The 19,339-nt window shown below is 36.6% G+C and overlaps 1 protein-coding gene across 2 annotated transcripts; it reads left to right on the forward strand.

The window, feature by feature from the left end:
* The first annotated feature begins 419 nt into the window (after nt 1–419).
* rin3 (Ras and Rab interactor 3) lies at nt 420–17,904 on the forward strand. 2 transcript variants are annotated; one of them, XM_026285808.1, is made up of 10 exons: nt 420–856; nt 2,063–2,729; nt 6,067–6,181; nt 6,918–6,990; nt 7,089–7,180; nt 8,139–9,554; nt 10,307–10,615; nt 15,163–15,294; nt 16,401–16,564; nt 16,650–16,976. In XM_026285808.1, exons 2-10 carry the CDS (start codon nt 2,124–2,126, stop codon nt 16,974–16,976), a joined length of 3,234 nt encoding a protein of 1,077 aa, XP_026141593.1. In that variant the 5' UTR covers nt 420–856; nt 2,063–2,123. The 2 variants fall into 2 exon arrangements, with proteins under 2 accessions (XP_026141593.1, XP_026141594.1); XM_026285809.1 differs by lacking the exon at nt 420–856 and having other exon boundaries at nt 2,124–2,729; nt 16,650–17,904.
* Nucleotides 17,905–19,339: the final 1,435 nt, after the last annotated feature.

The raw sequence follows: 19,339 nt of genomic DNA on the forward strand, positions 1-19,339 counted from the left end.
GTTTTGAAAGCTCTTGAAATGAGTCAATTGTCTGTGAATGCAAACAGAAACCTTTAGAAGTTCATTACACTTGGCAGCATCGCAAATATGTTCCTCCTGTTGAAGGCTCCATCAATGTGCGCTCTTTGCAAATATTATAGATACAATGATTAGGAGCATCAAAAAGGGTGCGTGGGGTGGATGGCATGCCATTCGCTCCCAACGGTAAAACTAACCATATGTTGGACTGCAGACCTTATGGAACTTCTTTTGAGGTTCCTGAGCATCTGGAGTTGTTTAACTTCAAACACTTCCAGATATGTGGGGGAGGGAGGGAGGAGGGGGAAAGTTAAATATTCACAGCTCTGTTTCTGAGGTAAACACATCTGCAGACATTGTTTATGCATTCAACATGAACGCGAGACGATGAGAAGCAGAAAGCGTAGTCTGTTAGTGTATATGGTTTAGCTTAACCGTGTGTATGTGTGTGAGTGTAAGAGAGAGAGAGAGAGAAAGTGTAGGGGGTTGTAAGAGGTTGGCTGACCATCCTAGACAGCCCCTTCCTGACTACATCGCTGACAGGAAGTGCAGAAAGAAAAGGAGAAAAAGAGACGTGAACTTTTCTGTTTCTCCTCTTTGTGGGTTTTTCTGCATTTTTTATGATTTCACTTACCCTCATCTGCAAAAAGAATACCTAATTCGGAAAGCGCTCCAAAGAGAAAAAGACAAGGCGTGAAGCAAGAATATGGAGGACAACTTTTGCTGTGTTCTGGGGCATTCTATGAGGGATTATTTGTGACGCCAGGGAAGAATGTTGAGCGTGAGAAGTGAATGATGAAAACAGCTGTTGGGACTCAGAAGACGGAGCGTCCTGAGAGTAAGTAGTTAGATACATAAAAAACAACCACTTAATATATAAACACAATGTAGCTTTATGGCAATATAGCAGAAAAGGTATTTGTTAAGTCGTGAAATTATGGTCACTTTTTTGGAAGAGATTCACTACCAGGCTGGATGAACGGCAATATCTGGAAAGCTGGAAGGGTTTAATTTTTATACTTAAAAAAAAAATCGCAAAAGTGTAATATTGAATGATTATCAGGGGTCCGACTGGAAAAGCCTAATAACCGTTTATTAATGAAATCCATTTTACTAGGCCACTAATCTGAATATGTGGGAGGGACGACCCTGATCCAGATCTGTTTCTTTTCAAATACACTTGAAAATATGCAATGGGTTTGTATATTTGGAGTGCTTTTAAAACATAAATGTAAAATATTTTTGCTTACCAACAACTCTTTAGGTAAATATTTAAAAGAGTATTTAATATATATTTTACATGCAATGTTATTTTAAAAATGTTCAATCAAATTTTTTTTTTTTTTAAACACACTTACCTATCACACCGTGCTTTTCTCTATACCATGTCTCGCTTGGTCAGGTCTACTACCGGTTATATTTAATAGATATTATCACTTTATTGTGTTTGCAGAGATTGAAGATTAATGTAAAGGCAAAATAAATCAACTAGTACTTGACAAATACAGAAATGTTAATATACTGACTACATTTATGAGTTCTCAAGTTCATTTACAGTAAGCAGACAATGAATATTGATAGGTTTGGCTCTCTGTCTAAAATGGTAAGGCTTAAGCATAAGCTCAAGCTATAAATTTCCATGAAGAATATGTTATGTGATATCACAGTACAACAATACCGCAAAAGTGTGTTCTTCTCAGGAACTGGAACAGGGAAACATCCTGGTAGAATGGAAAAGAGCAACAGCTTAACTGAGAGAACACAGAGAACAAAAACACTGCTATGATACACAAGGCTCATTTCATCCTCATATGAACATGCTGACGCATTCTCTGTTGCACAACACAATATTGGCACATTTATTATGATCATATGACATTGTGCGTTGACCTCATGTTTTACAGGGAAAGAGAGAAAAAAAATCGACATAGGCAGAGACTTCTGTTTTTTTCTTTTATGTTGCAAGTCATTCTCAAGTTACAATTTGTTCACATTAAATTTTGTTCTACTGAGATCCTTCTATGATCTTTTTTTATTTCTGCAGGGTGATCTAAGAAACATTCATCGGATTCTTCTGAAAGTTCTGTTTGTCCTCATTATGCACTATGCTGTCCCCTGGCCCTTCCACAGCACCGTCAGGCCTCTCCAAACCCTCTTCCCCAACAATATCTTCACCCATTCAGGCATCTTTCCATCCACAAACCTCTCCTCTTCCTCTAAGTCCTCCTTCTTCCTTGACTTCTACACTGACCTTCCCATTGGTTGATATCTCTGACAAGGCATCCCCTGACCCTGCCCCTCAACCGCCTCCTGTTTCATCCTCAATCTCATGTGTACAACCTTCCTCACCTCAACTTAACTCCAAATCATCCTCACCTCCTCCCCAGAAACCCATGTCTCCTCAGGGCCCAAAGCCACCCCTCCCAGCACAACTCCCCTCTGCTCTTCCTAAGAGCACCTCCACTGCTCTGCCTAAACCCCCTCCACCTCCACCTCCTGGCCTTAGGCCCTCATCTCCACCTCAACCCAGACCACCTCCACCGGTAGTCCCAAAACCACAAGTCCCTACATCTCCAGTTGGCAAATCTAATAAACCTATTCTTCCTGGTATCAGCATCCTTGAGAAACTGATTAAGACGTGTCCAGTGTGGCTTCAACTGGGAATGAAGCAGGACAGAGCCATGCACATACTGAGCAAGGAGTTTCCTGGGGTGAGAATTTCATGCTGTTTTATTATTTATTTAACAGGCAATCAAATACATTTTAAACCATTGTGCCATGCTTGAATGCTTTTCCAGCATCAAGTTCAAACAAATGTAACTTCAAACTTCAGAACAGTCCAAAAGAGTGGAGCAGTCAGAAGAAGTGGGGAGAAGGCAAGGGGGATTTCTCTAATACAAAATCATTCCAGTTGCTCCCTGAAAAATCCCACAATACACAGAAAAAACTAGGGAGTGTCTGAGCTCACTTTGAAGTCACATTTCTGAAACGTAAAACATAAATTACATACGCCAACTAAATAAATGAAACGTGATCTCATGAGAATACGTGTGTATTTTTACGTTAAATGTGGTTCTACCACACGTACATTTATTTACGTTTTCATGCACATAAAACGTACAACTTAGATGTATTTATAGCAGTAAAACGTACAGTAAAACATAGCAGCTAAAAAAACGTCAATGATCTAACGTAAAGTGTGAATGTATATGAATTCCCATGTATTAATATTAAAATCGTGGCTTTAATGATTTAAATCTGTTGTATTTAATTGTCATATCAATACATGTTTTTATTGAATTTATGGAAAGTAGTTTACTCATCTACTTAATAGGAAATAACATTTCTGTGCATGCTGCAAACCATAGATACACACAAAAGCACAGCATAAAATTACAAATCGCATCCATTTTATTTGTTTGCTGTACTCCATATCTTTAGAATCCAGATGTTTGCAAGGAACATATCCATATCAATCGATCTTCATCTTCATTCTCAGCAACAGCGACCATCACAGTCAAAGCCCGCGCTCGTTATGATTCGAATTTGAAAATAGTGCCAGTGCACCACCCTCGAGAAACGTTACGACATGGTTTACGGCACTGATATCGAACTCTCATTGGTTCTCACATAATTCGTCACAGATCGCGACATGTCGTGTTTCAGTTAATAGACATTTGAACAGGCTGCAAGGAAGTCAACCGGAAGTTGAAGTCGACCGCGTGCCGCCATCTTGTACATCTTGTTTACATCTGAGGCGTTTAAAGACTCCGTTTGTCCATTTTTTATTTCTAAAGATACACGACAATGTATAAAGGGCTCCATTACCTTCTGTTACATTATGGCCCCGTAGAAACAGTTTTTGTAAAAAATAGGCTAACGATTGCGTCATAACCACTCGTCTCTCTGTCGCATTACCGTACAGACAGGAGGAGAAGCTCGCAGGCAATTAACTTAATATGGCATACTGGCGTTACATTTTAAAATACTATACAAAATAATTAATCAGAATATTTACTCCTGCTCACTCACGACAAAGAACTCCCCGCTCAAGCTCGCCATCTCTGCAAGATTAACGATGGCAGTTTGCACGCACAGCTACTATAAGATTTACATCTGTCAGACAGGTTGCTGTTGCTGATGATGTAAAAATGGGCTTCACTTGTCTCAATTGAGTTCCATTGGGGTCGCTGTGTCCATTTCTTTTACTGTCTATGCATTTGAAATCAGAACTGCGCCAGTGCACCTTCATGGAGAGAAGACGATTCATATTTTCATGGATTAATAAATTACATTCTGCTCTGTACCCTATAAAAACTATTACCTCCAGAGAGGACTGCGACTGGAACTCATTAACATTTGAACTACTTTTGGTACCACTTTTGATATTTTCGCAAAAAATAAATGATTAACGTTATGTTTGTTTGTCTGTTATTTGTTTATTTATAACAGTAACGTTATGTAGTTTTAAGAAATGGTTATGGGTAGGTTTAGGGGTAGGTGTAGGATTAACGTTAGTGGCTCAAAATAATGTTTTAATGTTATATTTTTTCTAAAATTGTGTTTTATTATGTTTTATTATTTTAACATTCTGTATAAAATGGGTAGGTTTAGGTTCGGGTGGGGTATAGGCATCTTACATTTATCCAAAAAAAATTATAAAAAGGGAAAATATACATAAATATAAAAAAAAATTATCAGATACGCATTGAAAAGCAGCTTCATGAGCAAATTTCTATGGATAACTGACTGGTCAGAGAACACGTTCTATCTGTACGTATTTGAGGTTGTTTTTACGTAAATTTCGATACATATCGAACCTGTAATTACGTCCACATAATACGTAAATGACGCTGTAAATACGTAAAGGCACATACGTATTGGACAGTTTTAATTTACGTCTAAATATGTACGTTTTGATTGTGAGATCAGGCTGCTGAAACGTAAAACATAAATTACATACACCAACTAAATAAATATAATGACACGCTATAGAAGATTTGAAAACTTTTTTTATTTTTTTTTACATAATTCATATATTTCAACATAAATGCACATTGCTAGACAGGAAGGCCCAATAAACACATTTATTTAACATTTTAACAATTAATATGTGGCTGAAATGTTTTAAGAACAGTAACACAGTGATGTGTTAAAGAGAATAAAAATAATTTCAAAAAGAGATCAGTTCTGTCTTTTGTTTAGTTTTTGAAGATAGACTTGAATGTGCATGATACAAACCTAAATTTTTATAATTCATGACTTAAACATTTTGCAACATAATTTTGATGTACCATTTACATGGTAATGCAATGTTTGAATTTAAAATGGGTTTCAAAGGATGAATTTTGAGATTTAAAGTTTTCAGTTGATATATAATTTCTGATGATTTCTAAAATGTGATAGAGAAAAAGGCAACGAAGAAGTCTTTTATTAAACAAAGGTCAAAACTCCTGTTATAATTTAGATTTTTGAGGGTGCACTCTTATCATAAATTAATCTATTACTTTTCCTACATGTTTAACAAAAAAAAAAAAAACATTGGGAAAATATATATTTGGGAGTTTTAGACCTTTCCAACGATTTGTAATATTGTAATAATGTATAATACAGGAGCTAGGGAGCTGATTGAGACGCACCCTAAGTCAAAGAAGCCTCTTAGCTAGGATGATTAGTAGTTGTTTTGCTTCAAAAACACTGCAGCTTTTTCTAATTCCACAGACCTTAGATAAAGATGATGCCCTTGTATCACTATAAATCTAAAAAAGTTAAACACTCAAGACAGCATGTGAACATTGTCTGGTCCAGCCTGAGCTTTGTTAGCAGTTTTTGATATTTTAAGGATTTTTTCCTTCAAGCAGACAGAACTTAGTCTTGGATGCTTGAAATAGCTAGAGGTGCTGCCACCAAGCGAAGAGACTTCACTTGTGTGTGAACATACAGTACTTTAACAAGTCCATCTTAATGTTATTAATTACTTATCCTGATATGATTCCATTCACACCATAGTACAGCTGAACTGATTGTGTCAGTTGTTTGATTTTGCAGATCTTTTTAGTCAGGAGGGATGCAAGTCAAAAAACAATGATTCTGGCAGTACACCTTCCTGACCAGCTGGGAGAGCCCCATGTCAAAGAACTGCATATAAAGGAAGAAAAGTCCTGTAAGTTATTTTGCATTGAGAAATGAGTGTTCTTTCAACTTGATTTAGTAAAGTGTATGCATAGAATGCCTTTATGCCAGGAGACAAACCCACACACAAACACATTTGCATACAGACCTGAACACATCCACACAGACAGGCCCACGCACAAACTAATTTGCATACATACCTGATCACGTCCTTCAGAGTGAGTATAGAGATATAAACAGACCTGAAAGGGTATTGCAGGGGCTTGTTGGTGGGGGTTGTAGAGACTGTGGGCCATTGGTTTCCTGTACCTAGCCCTGCATTGCAGTTACAGGATGTCCTACACTGGCCTCTTATAGCTCTACTTCCTGGTGTCTCCGAGTGTGTGTGTGTGTGAGTGAGAGTGCATACATGTGGTCATTTTAACAATCTTTAAAAAACAGTCTTGTCTTTTTTGTCCAGCTGTTACAAAGCTGATAATTTGTTAAAGCTCTCTGTGTCGGAAATAAACTCTGTAAGTAAAAGGCGGTCAGTTCGACATGTTTATTTACACATTGCCATTCATCATTATCCCCCTTCTCACCATTACAGAAATTCACCACTGAGTTGTTTCTATTTTTGTGTTTCTACGTCACCAGGAAATAATTCACACAAACAAACATCATAAACTAGTGGCACCCATAAATTGAAGTATTACGGCTGAAAAGGTCACATCGGGGACCTGATGTGAGCCTAGCATTAACACTTTTGTTTCTTTCATTTGCTGCAGTGCTATACCTTGAAGGGTCTGTACTTGTGTTTGAGAACATTTTTAAACTCATTGCTTTCTACTGTGTTAGCCGGTAAGATAAAAAACAAATCACATACCTCCATGCATACCTATTTTGCTTGATTACATATACACTCACACTTTGTATTTATTTGTTATTTTTGTACTCAGCGACATCCTTCCTTTTCCCCTGAAGTTACCTCAGGTCATTCAAAAGGTAGCTAAATATGAGGACATGGAGGTGATCTCTTCTCTAGGATCAGGTAAGAGAACAGTGGATTCATTTCAGTCTGGGTTAAGCTGCACTCATGTCTGTAGACGTACACTTTCTGAACTGTTTTCAGGATAGATCTATGGTAAATATAGCCAAATGTATTAAACAGATCTCTTATTCAGTAGCAGCTCTGACTCACATGCTGCCCTAGGCGAGAGGGGTGGGCAGAACAGATAGCGGGTACAATACCATGAAAATGCTGCAGTTGACTGAGTGTTTCATTATGTGCATGTATAAGTGTCCCATACCACCCTAGAGACTATTTAAAATGCACGTGGAAGGGTCAGAGCATGTGTATGTGTTCCAAATTTGGTGGACTCTGTGTTCACCTTCTTGTGTGTGCCTGCTCAAACGATAATTGCGGTAAACGGTAAAATTGCTCCATTAGCAATGAACCATGATTAGTATAATTAATACCGAGAACAACAACTAATATATATATATATATATATATATATATATATATATATATATATATATATATATGTATATATATATATATATATATATATATATATATATATATATATATATATATATATATATATATATAAATTCAGATCATCTGATCTCAACATGTCACCTCCTACTGAAGACAACCTACTTGATGTTAAATTAAAAAAAAGCTTTTATTAGGTTACTAGATGTCTCATTCTCATTTGAGATGGTTTTTCAAACCACTGTTGAGATCTTTTCATGTAAAACGTATTTCAATGAGGAAAAAAGTAGTTCCCATATTAGTGTTATTCCTTAACATTACAAAATTTCTATGATAATCCATAGGAAATGGTGAACAAAGGTAATGGTACCAAAGAAAATGCGGTACATAAAGCTTAATGATACATTCTGAAGACATTTCCAGGCAGTCTGAATGATGAAATAATGCTGACATAATCAGCTTAATTTAGCAGTGTGCTAACATGAACACATTTCTCATGCCAACACAGAGTTCTGGAACTCAGCTCTGAATAGTCATGAGGAAGTGGAAAACATTGCTGGTAGTTGTGGCGCTCTGGATAGGCAGGGCCAAAGCAGCTCCTGTGAAATACAGATTTCCATCGGCAGTGACCGGCTTTGGTATGTCAACCCAATTTTCATTGAGGAATGCAGCAACAGCTTCGCGCCCACATCTTCTGCTCCTGTTTTGAGGACCCAGAGTCTCAACACACCAGTCCAGGCTCCTCCCATATTCAAGAGGCCGCCACCCCTACGTCCTCGTCCTCCCAGTGCACCTGATTGTTCTCTAAACAATGCATTAGCCAAGCCATCAAAAGGGGAGTTCGTGGCAGTTCTCAGTTCTCCTCCCCCTTCAGTTCAGAAAAGGGAAGGAAGTGACTGTGAATGTGCAGACAGAGAACAAGAGAGACAGGGAACTCCTGCCCCAAGCACTGAACGTGAAAAGCCAGCTGTCTTACGACCGGCTCAGGGCAAAGAAGGAAAACAGCTTTCTAATACGTCTTCACATCGGGCTCCTCCAATACCAATCCGACGGAGGATCTCTGAAAAGCAAGCTTCAGAGGAACCAACGCAGCAGGGAGTCCACACCAGCACTTCAACAGAGGCAAAGGACAATATTTCAGATGTCCCGGTAGCATCCCTCATTTGTCTTGATGACAGTATGGAAGAAAGGGACAAGCCTATGTACCCAGAGACCCAGCAACTTCATGAAGCGCCAGTGGAAGAGTCTAAGGTAACAAATGGGGCTCCAGTGGTGACTCTAGAGGTATCACCTCAACCGAAGAGACCTAATGCTCCAGTGGCACCTCCCAGGAAGAAAAGATTCTCTCAGAACCTGACTGGACAAGTCTCCCAAAGCTTTGTTCCTCAAGAGCCCACTTCCACTGTTCCTTTAAAATCAAGCAGCCCCAGTCCCATCCACCACTCGCTCTGCATCGATGCCGGTCATCCCAAAGTCTCGGATGTTTCTCTATACTCCCCTGATGGTGGAGCTCCACCAGACCATGACTCTTACTCAACCAGCAGCACAGAGGAGGAGGTTGATAACAACGTGGCAACAAGTACTGCAATGAAGAGGACCCCCACAATTATGTTAGACCGTGCCAAACTACGACTGTCAATGGTGTCTATGGCAAACCTCTCGAATGTCCTCACAGGCTTCATGAACGCAGACCGTAAGTTGCAGAAGCGCATTGTTGAACTGTCCCGGGATGGAAACACATACTTTGGGAACCTTGTTAAGGATTATCGAGCTTTCACTTTGGACACCATGCGGAAACATACCTCCAGCACAGAGATGCTCCAAGAAATCAGGCAGATGATAACCCAACTGAAAAGCTATCTGATCCAGAGTGCAGAGCTACAAAATCTTCAGGAAGCAGCTGGATACTCTGAGGAGAAACTGGGTAATTGACCTCTGCATTATATTTCCTGTCAAAACAGCTTTTTTAGTATCTAAACAATTGTTTGTGAAAATGTTCAGATTTTCAGCTTCTGATGAGAGTATGTTTCCATCTAAGCAAATTTATTTAAGAAAAAATTAAGATTATCTTAAAGCACTGTTTCCATTCCATGTGTTCTAGAGAACAAAACCATAAATTCATACATCTTATACATCAAATACATCTTACATATTAAGCTTTAATAGAACATCTGTAAAAACTGTGCTTCTCTCTGTTTTGCTGCTCAGTCCCTACAAAAAACTTAATGAAGAAACAAGACCACACTAGACCAAGATAACCTTCTATTTTCTATTCAGTGCTCAGAGAGAAAGTCCGGGATCTGCTAGCATTTCTAACTTCCATAGTATTTGTGGTGCATTATGAAGAAAGCCTCGTATTTTCCCCTGAGGAAAATGAACACTTTCGCATACACTGAGACACAAGATACTGTATGTTTGCTGCTTTTCCTTCTCTGTTGCACCAGAGTATTAAAAATGTATTAATGTCTTAGTAAGACTTTCACAGTGATATAAGCGTATAATATTTGAAGCCATATCCTCACGGATTGCTATGATTTAAAGTTTGATAGGCTTCAGATAAAGAATTTTTATATATCTTCGAGACTATGGAATTTATTTTATGTTTATGCATTAATTATACATAAAAAAAATTCAGTAGCTTGTGGTGTATCTGATAACTGTTTCCCTCCTCTTCAGAGATCATTATTGAAGCAGCCTTATGCAAAAGTGTCCTGAAACCCTTACGAGTGGCTGTGTATAACGGACTGAAGGATATCCACTCCCGAGCAGGAAATTTGAAGAAACTTAAAGAAAACCAGCAAGTGGTTCAGGCGACGACCACCACGGACCTAGGGGTCACCACCAGTGTTCCTGAAATGGCCGTTATGGAGAAAATTCAAACAAAGCTGGGGAACCTGCACCAAGAATATTCACCTCAAAAGAAGATCGACCTGCTCCTCAAGACATGCAAAATCATCTATGAATCTATGTCTGTTGGCTGTCCAGGTGGGTTTCTTTTGGCATATTATGAATTAAAGACCCTGATGAATGTACGGTTGATCCTATACTTATGATGCACATATATGTAACATATAGGTGTATAAATAGGTAAATTGAGCAACTTTCGGAAAAATTATATAAGTTAGATATATAATAAATAATATATTTAGTTATAGCTATATATAATGCTTTTAGGAACTGTAGCTTAGATCTTTACTCATCAGTTCCAGAGAATATAAAGGAAAGAGCACAACCTCTATATAGAAAGGGACAGAAAATAAGTAACCGATGTTTCTCTACACAGCCCAAACTCCTCCCTTCCTCCTCACCCCTAAATTAGTCCTAATTTAATAAAAGCTGTCATTAGCACCTCCAAAAAAGGAAGTGCTACGGCTGTTTGTGCAGAGAACTGTTTACAGATTTGGACATGCGTAGTATTTGCATAATATTAACTTTTAAAGCTTGAGTATAGTATTCCTCATCAAGAACAACAGTACAAAGTAACAAAGTACATATTAACCAAAATTTGAGCTAAACTTCAAAAAGTGATCATTTTTTGTATGTGAGATTCATAAGTTTAAAGCTTTAATTGACACTGACCAGCATATCTATTTTAATTAAAATTATGCAATTCCTGTCGCTTTCTTCAAAGTCATGACACATTGTTTGTCATTTTTTCAGAATTTTAGACACACTTCTTATGGATAGTTTTTTCATATAATACAGATTTTGTCATACAATTCTCTAATGTTAAATGTGCAATTCACAATTCATTGGATCTGATTTTAACATTATAACAAATTCAAATTTTTATTGTTGTTGCTGGATCTGCAGGACTGTGTTTTCAGAACATTTTTCTGATTTATACAGTACATTCTCTGTCATTTTTTCCATTATGTGATCAAGGCACAGTTTTCTAGGCATAAAAGGAAAGTAAAAAGTATGTTATTACAGTGGTTGTAAACTGGCTTCAGGATCAATATTTTACCCTGGACATCAAGTGCTGTGCCAATAAGACTGAAAATAAAAATCCTAAAACCTAAATAATATTCAACAACTTGAATTATTAATAGTAGCCTATCATGAATTATTTAGGCCTGCTATTATGCAAAATTGTTGTTACATAAAAAAAAATACATTTTTCAAATACAAAAATAACATTTTTATTGAAATGAAATGGTTTTCAATGGTTAATAAATCACAGCACAAAATACAGTGGGCCTCATTTATCATTCTAATGTAGAAACAAGTGCATATCCGTGTGTAAAAATTAATTTAGGACAGACTTCACGTGTGATTCATGAAACATTTGTATGCCGCCAATCTCATCGTATTAAAGATCGCATGATAATAAATGTGAAGGCAGAAAACATCATTTGAATATCACGCCCCTAAAAACACCCTTGTTTACAAGCATCACCCCTAGAGTTTACGACTCTGAGAAACGAAACCTGGACAAAATAAGGAAGTAAACTCATGAAAGAGAAATTGATCTAACGCCAAAAACACCGGTTAACCTTGTAATGGGCCTTGGTCTTGTGATTGGTAATGGTCTTGTTTACATTGCTATTCGTGCATATAAAGCTGTAGCCTTCTATATATATATATATATATATTTATGTAATTTTACCGGTTAATGATCGACTGTTGAGCTACATTTGACTTTTATTTTCGTCAGAAAAAAAATGAACAAAATGCTGTCATTCTATAATTCTCCACCGTATTTACTATGCTGCATTCAAGTTCGAATTTAAAAACTTGCGTTCACAAGCTGAGACCAGATGTAAGATTTGATCGTATAGCCACCAATCACGTCCATATTGATAAATTCTAAGTTTTGCGTTAAACAACCATATGCTAAATTTTCTGTCGTATGTTAATTTTGTAAATGAGGCCCAGTGTAGCTGGCACAAGCCATGACCTTGTTGCAGTCAAGCCATAATTAATGTGCTGTTGGACATCTTTTATCTTGCATAGTTTTGGTTATGGTTTCGAGAATAATGGTATGTCACACAGCTCATCCATTTTGGCATCTGCTTTAACGGACTGCTTCTATACCAAGTGATGAATGAATTTGTGCTAAAATAACTTTTTTAATTCTACAATTTTCTAACAATGCACAATTAGTCAGTTGGGTTTTACATTTACCATTGTTTTTGTTTTGTTTTTTCTCTGCTATCAGAGCAAACCATCATGACCCACCTTTGGGTTGCAATACATCAGTTAAGAACCACTGATCTACTATATTTCTTTTTTATCCTACGATGCACACTATTCTTGTTTCAGTGCTTTCTTTAATAGGTATTCATGAGCACTGAGGTTAGCCCAGGCAAGCAATTATTCACCCCACAGAACAGTCACAAATGAGATCCATGTCCTCTATTACAACTTCCAAACTGCAAACTTAAGCGATGGTTCACATTCTAGTCTCATGGGTATGATCAAAAACCCTTTTCTGAAGTCCAAAACAATCACTGTTGTTTAGGGTATGGTTCATTTAATCAACATATGTTTCACAAACTCTTATAAAATTTAGTTTTAGTATAACGTTATAATACCATTAACATTTTTACTTTTTTATAATTTAAAGAAGAAACCAATTCAATGTATAATTGACATTTCAGGCTTAACACTACAGAAAAGCACTAAAGTTTTTTCAGTTAGAGTATTTTTAACTTGTTTATTTTAATATAAAAATATGGCATGCAGTTGCATGAAACAATGGTATAAACATCATTCAATGTAAAATGTGATAATAGTAATTAATCACAATTACAATTTCAACGGAATAATCGACAATTATAATTTTTGTCACAATCGTACTGCCCTATTCTGTAGTTTTTATTGCTCTCCGTTTGTTGATTTTATTATCTTAAATTAACCTTACTTTATTACGCTGCAGGTGCTATTTTTGGATCAATAATACAAAGACTTGGTTTCCTGTGGCAATGTAATACCGCAGTAACTTGCACAGAGAACACTACATTGCCTGTAAATTACCAATATTAAAATGCAACCCATTGCAATGCAATTTTGTGTTATAATGGCTCTGCCACTGTTTTGAAATGAGCATTGAAACAGATGAAATCCCAATGAATCATTCTTTGAAAGCTCAATATACTGCAAACAAGTTACATCTGTGGTTGTGTGCAAGCCTTTGTATGATCATAGAAAACATTTAATTATTTAAATGTGAACAGGAATTGCAGCTGAACTGTGCAATTGAGCTGTTCAGCCTTTTTGAGTCATTCTTTCTTTGGAAGGCCAAGCAAAGTAGTTTCACTTGCACAATGAAACACACAGCATCAACATGATGGCACAGCAACAGCGAGCATAAAAGTCATGCCTACTTTCTTTTGGACATTTGGGCGGCGTTATGTAAATCTTCTCACACATTGATGTAGAGATGTGGTGGCGTGTTGGAACAAGCCATTTTAGGAGGGTGTGGATGACTCTTAACTTTTAAAAAGAATATCTCTTTGTATTTGAGACTTCAGTCTTTGCAACTTTACAGATCTTCTTTATGCACCAAGAGCTCATAACACCAAAGAGAAAGAAAAATTTAAATCACATCGTATGACCCCTTTAAAAACACAAGTTGATGACATATTACATATTACTAACCATGGACTACAATTAACACAACTAGAATATGTGTGCTTGAAAACATTAAAATATCTTCATCTAATGTAAGCCACAGACCTTATTATACTCTGAAATCAACAACCGCTCCTCTAAAAACCCATTAAAAAAATTCCTGAGGGATCCAAGGGTGAATGAGCTTTCCAGTTTGGCCACCAAATTGACAGCTATTTTACTTACAGTCTTCTTTACTGCACCGGTGATAGAATAACAGCGACAGGTACAGGCTGAATTCGCTATTACTAAAGACTACATCTTTCATATTCACAGCTAGAGTATTGTTTTTTTATATTTAAATAAGTCAGATGTTTGTTTATGGCTGATTATATTTGATAAGTAATGGACATGGGTATACAGATACAGGCCAGTTTTTTCATCCAACAGATGTTTTTGTATTTGTCTAAAAGATTCATTTATCGAATGTCCGAATTTAAGGATGATTTGTCCCTATTGCCCATAGAGCATAATGTCAGTCTTGTGACACTTAGAGTTTGCAGCACAGCTCTCTCAGCATATTCTGAATTGTATTGTACTGGCGGGAGTCCAGACGCAGTCCAGGGTGCATTTCTGTCCAGCATATATTTCTTATTCTACATACAAATAAAATACAGGGAGTGCAAATGACTAATCAGGAATCTGTGAAGTGTTGCAAAGAGTGTGTTCGGGAATGAGAAAATGTGTTCTGTTAGTGGACAATGCATCGATCTGTCCCCTGTTAGCAGCATTATCAACAATGTAGATTATATTCTCAAAGCAATGGATTGCTACGTACTGTACGAGTAAATTCCATTCAAATTTAGAAATAACTTGTTCTGAGGTGGTTGCATTATTGATGTGATATGAAGGATTTAATGTTGTTGTATTTTATTAATGAATGTATTTTGATTATTTTTCTGATTGTTATGTAACAGGAAAGGCTCACGGGGCTGATGATCTCCTGCCCGTGTTGATGTACGTCTTGGCTCGCTGTAATATCAGCGATCTGCTGCTGGATGTGGAGTACATGATGGAGCTAATGGATCCGGCACTGCAGCTCGGAGAGGGTGAGGACACACACACACACACACACACACACACACACACACACACACACACACACACACCCAAGCCAGATTGTGAACATACAAGAACCCATAGCGACTGTAATCATGAAAATAATAGATAGATTGCTTAGGGATAATCACAAAAGATGCATTGTATTAAAACGTATTTTGTGGTAGATACGATGATGATATTAAGATGATGTTAAGATTTTTTTTAAATAAAATGCCTGACTCATTTATTAATGGAGTACATTTTACAAGAATTTTAGTCTTTCTATTTCAAAATTTTAATTCAATGTATTGCTTGCTGTTTCTTTATAACCACGATAACCGAGTGAAAATTGTTTCTACATCTTTTGTGTGTGTGTGTGTGTGTGTGTGTAAATACATCAAATTAAATAATATTTAGCCCTTTTTTCCATCATTTATCTTAATTGGAAATAATTGTAATATTTTAAACAAGGGTGATATTTACCTTAATTCTCTAATTATCTTATTGTCTTATTTTAATGTTTTTTCACTCTTTGTTTAGATTTTCACAGCTTGTATAATGTAGCAGTAATTTTAAGATAGATTTTCATGTTTTAAGATTAAAAGTCTGGGTCTAGGATGAAAGGAAAACAATAAAATCAACATAAAATACATTTGAAAAACACCAAGTATGAAGTTGTTAGTGTCAATGAAAATTAACCCCTAGGAACAAAAACACCAATAAATGCATATTATATATATATATATATATATATATATATATATATATCACAAAGCAACACTGAACATCAGCTAGAATAGCAAGTTACAGTTATAACTAGTGCTATCAAATGCTATCGAACGCATATTAATCGCATCCAAAATAAACTTTTCTGTTTACATAATAAAAGATTGTGTCACTGTGTATATGTATTACGTATATATAAATGCAAACACATGCTTTAGGAAAAATTTACATTTTACCAAAATGTATGCTGTATGTGAGTGTATGTATATATACATAAGTATTCACAGTTAACACACATATATTGTGTAAACAACAACTTTTATTTTGGATGTGATTAATCATTTGAAAGCACTATTGTTATAACCATTATATATTTACATTCTTCTAGGTTCGTACTATCTCACCACCACTTATGGAGCTCTGGAGCATATCAAAAATTTTGATAAACAAGCGGTGACCAGACATCTGAGTTTGGAGATTCAAGACTCAATCCATCGATGGGAGCGTCGACGCACCCTAAACAAAGCCAGAGCGTCACGCTCCTCTGTACAGGTATCATGACCGCCATATGGCTTAGAAAAGCATTGGCTAGTCAACTGAGAATTTATTTTTCTTCATGTTGTCATCTTCCTGTCAGGACTTCATTAACGTGTCCTTCCTGGAGGCTGGATCCAACACCAAGACCTTGGGATTGCGTCCCAACACTAACGCTAAGGACCTGTGCAATCAGTGTGCAGAGAAGTTTGAGGTGCTGGATCCCGACTCTTATTGTCTTAGTGTGCTGGTTGACGGCCATTACAAGCCTTTGGCTCCCGAGGAGTTTCCTCTCACCATCAAATCCACTTTGCACCACAGTGAGCCACGCAAGGAATACTATTTCGTCTACCGCCACGGTCGCTGGCCAGAACAAGAGTCTGTGGATCAGACACCATCTACACCAGCTCCTGAAGAGAGTTTGATATGAACTAATGCATTTGTATGAGTGTGTGTGCGTGTGTGAGTGTGTGTCAGTGATAGGTGGGTCTTTAGCAGAGGGTTTGAGCTGCTTAAATGGACAACTTTAAATTACGATAGAATGTAAGTGATGCACAAGAATGTAAGCTGACATTACGATGCCTAACCACATAGCAGAATGTGCTATTTGCCCAAGGAAATTATACGAATACAAAATCTGGCTTACAGGCTGGCTGACATTTGCTTTTAAACGTGCGCTGGAAAGGACCAGGACTGGAATCTGAAATCAGTTTTGAAAAGATCAATTTTTTTTTTCTCCTAGGAAAAACTCACATGAAGAGCCTGCATTATTAAAAAAGAAAGACAGAAAAAAAGAAAATAAGTAATTTTCTGAGACTCAAGATTATCTGTACACACAGATACATAACAAATATATCCTTCAACTTAGTTAGCCTTTCCTTCAGCAGATCTGTTGTTCCCAAACATTATACAGTCCTTGAAAGTTTAATGATTTACAAATGAAACTTCATCTTTCCGACTATGGAAATCTTTTCACAACTCAGGGCTCAGCAGATTGTGACTCATACCCTGTTTCGGTGCTTATTTCTTCATTTATACGTTTCTTTAAGCAATGCATCTTTAAAAAACCTTGAACTGGTTATGCACCTGGCATTGCTCTTCTATCATATACTGCCATACAGATATGCTCTCTTTGTTATATTTTATTCATATTTGGTTCACTGTTACTGCTTGTTTTTATATCACAACATATACAATAGTTTAGACATAAGCTCTGTTTTTTTGGCAAATTATTTGAAGCTGCATGAATGCATATGTATCACATTGTGTGACTGTTCCAGTGAGCACAAAATGTATTAAACCAAAGACTGGTGTTATATTAAAAATATATTCTGGTAATAAATACATTTTACATTATATACGGTGTGTTCACATGGAAATAGCAACTTTAATATGTTAGTTCCCTAAAAAATACCACTTCAGATTCCCATCTCATCATTTCTATGATATAGTATATAATGCAATTTATATAAATAATGAGTGAATTACAGCAAAAGGCTAATTCAAAAGAGTCTTGTGCGATCATTGGGTGTTCCTAACTAAACAAATAAAAGCACACTAACTTTAAACAAACTGTTAAGAGGGAATTTAAGGGTCTTTACAACTACAGTAACTCTTCAAGCTGCTACCGTGAAAATCTAAATGTGATTCGGAACAACACTGCCCACAGACAGTTATTTAAAGAAACCCTCATATTAGTTAGTACAAGAGATTTTGCAATAGCATCCATCTTGCTTGTGCATGAACAAAAATAAGAGGGGGTGTTTCACCTGTCAGATTTAAGAGAACCAAAGCTTTAGCTCCAAACTGAGTGGGAAGGATATCTGTGCTTTTACAAACACTGGAATTCTGGGTATTGGAGCTTATGGAGACAGAGAGGCTCAGCTCTGTTTATTGCATATCAATGACAGAGAAATACAGCAGGGTAAAAATCTGACTGTTATACACGAGATGATTGCAAATGGATGATTTCATGCTGTTCGTCCCTTCCAGATGTGACAGTTTCATTAATCCATCTCTGAAATCTCTGATTACAGTGTCATTCCATGAAAATCATAGAGTGGTTTGTGTCTGATGGTGTACTAAACACAAAAATCTGAAGCATTTTAGAAGCTTAAACCTGATAATTCAAATTACAAACCAGATCTTTTAAAATATTACATAATGTGTTGATGATTTTTTAAATATTTGAAAGTAAAGTCTATTAATTTTCTATAGCTTATAGACATACTTCTTAAATGATGCTAACTTTTCTATGATCTCTTTCCCCCAGTCACACTAGATTAATCGCCAACAGAGAAGTGTCTTTTAAATGACATAAGAGGAAGTGACATCATGTGAATTCTCGGGGAATTCCATTTGAAAGTGTGCATAATACTTTAAGTGAACACTAGCTGTAAGACATTATTGTCTCATATGGCTGTTTAGCACCCTACACATATTTTAATCGGAATGTTATCTTAAAGGTCCCGTTCGCCAAAATTCATATTTATATCAAGATTACTGTGCAAATAAAGTGCTTGATTAAACATAGCATCTTTTAATACAAAAGTATTATATAATAATATTGTGTATGAGTTTAAATCCCAGACAGCATCTCAAATAAATTACACCAGTTTCATAAATTAATCCTACAAATGCATCATCCAGGATCACATGATCATTAAAGGCAAATTGCTTCCCTGCCATTACATGTCCCAGCTGATTGCCTTTTAATGGGCGCTTCATTAAAGGGATTATTATGTATAACATCACACAACTATACACAAAAGACAGTTTTAGACCTTTAGAAAG

This window comes from Carassius auratus, chromosome 17, assembly GCF_003368295.1.
Source record: "Carassius auratus strain Wakin chromosome 17, ASM336829v1, whole genome shotgun sequence".
Classification (NCBI taxonomy): Eukaryota; Metazoa; Chordata; class Actinopteri; order Cypriniformes; family Cyprinidae; genus Carassius; species Carassius auratus.

Excerpts from the sequence above, each read along its gene's own strand:
- rin3 (XM_026285808.1), top strand. The coding sequence starts at position 2,124 with ATGCTGTCCCCTGGCCCTTCCACAGCACCGTCAGGCCTCTCCAAACCC. Across the intron at positions 2,730-6,066 it reads TGAGCAAGGAGTTTCCTGGG|ATCTTTTTAGTCAGGAGGGA; the intron begins GTGAGAATTTCA and ends TTGATTTTGCAG. Across the intron at positions 7,181-8,138 it reads GATCTCTTCTCTAGGATCAG|AGTTCTGGAACTCAGCTCTG; the intron begins GTAAGAGAACAG and ends ATGCCAACACAG.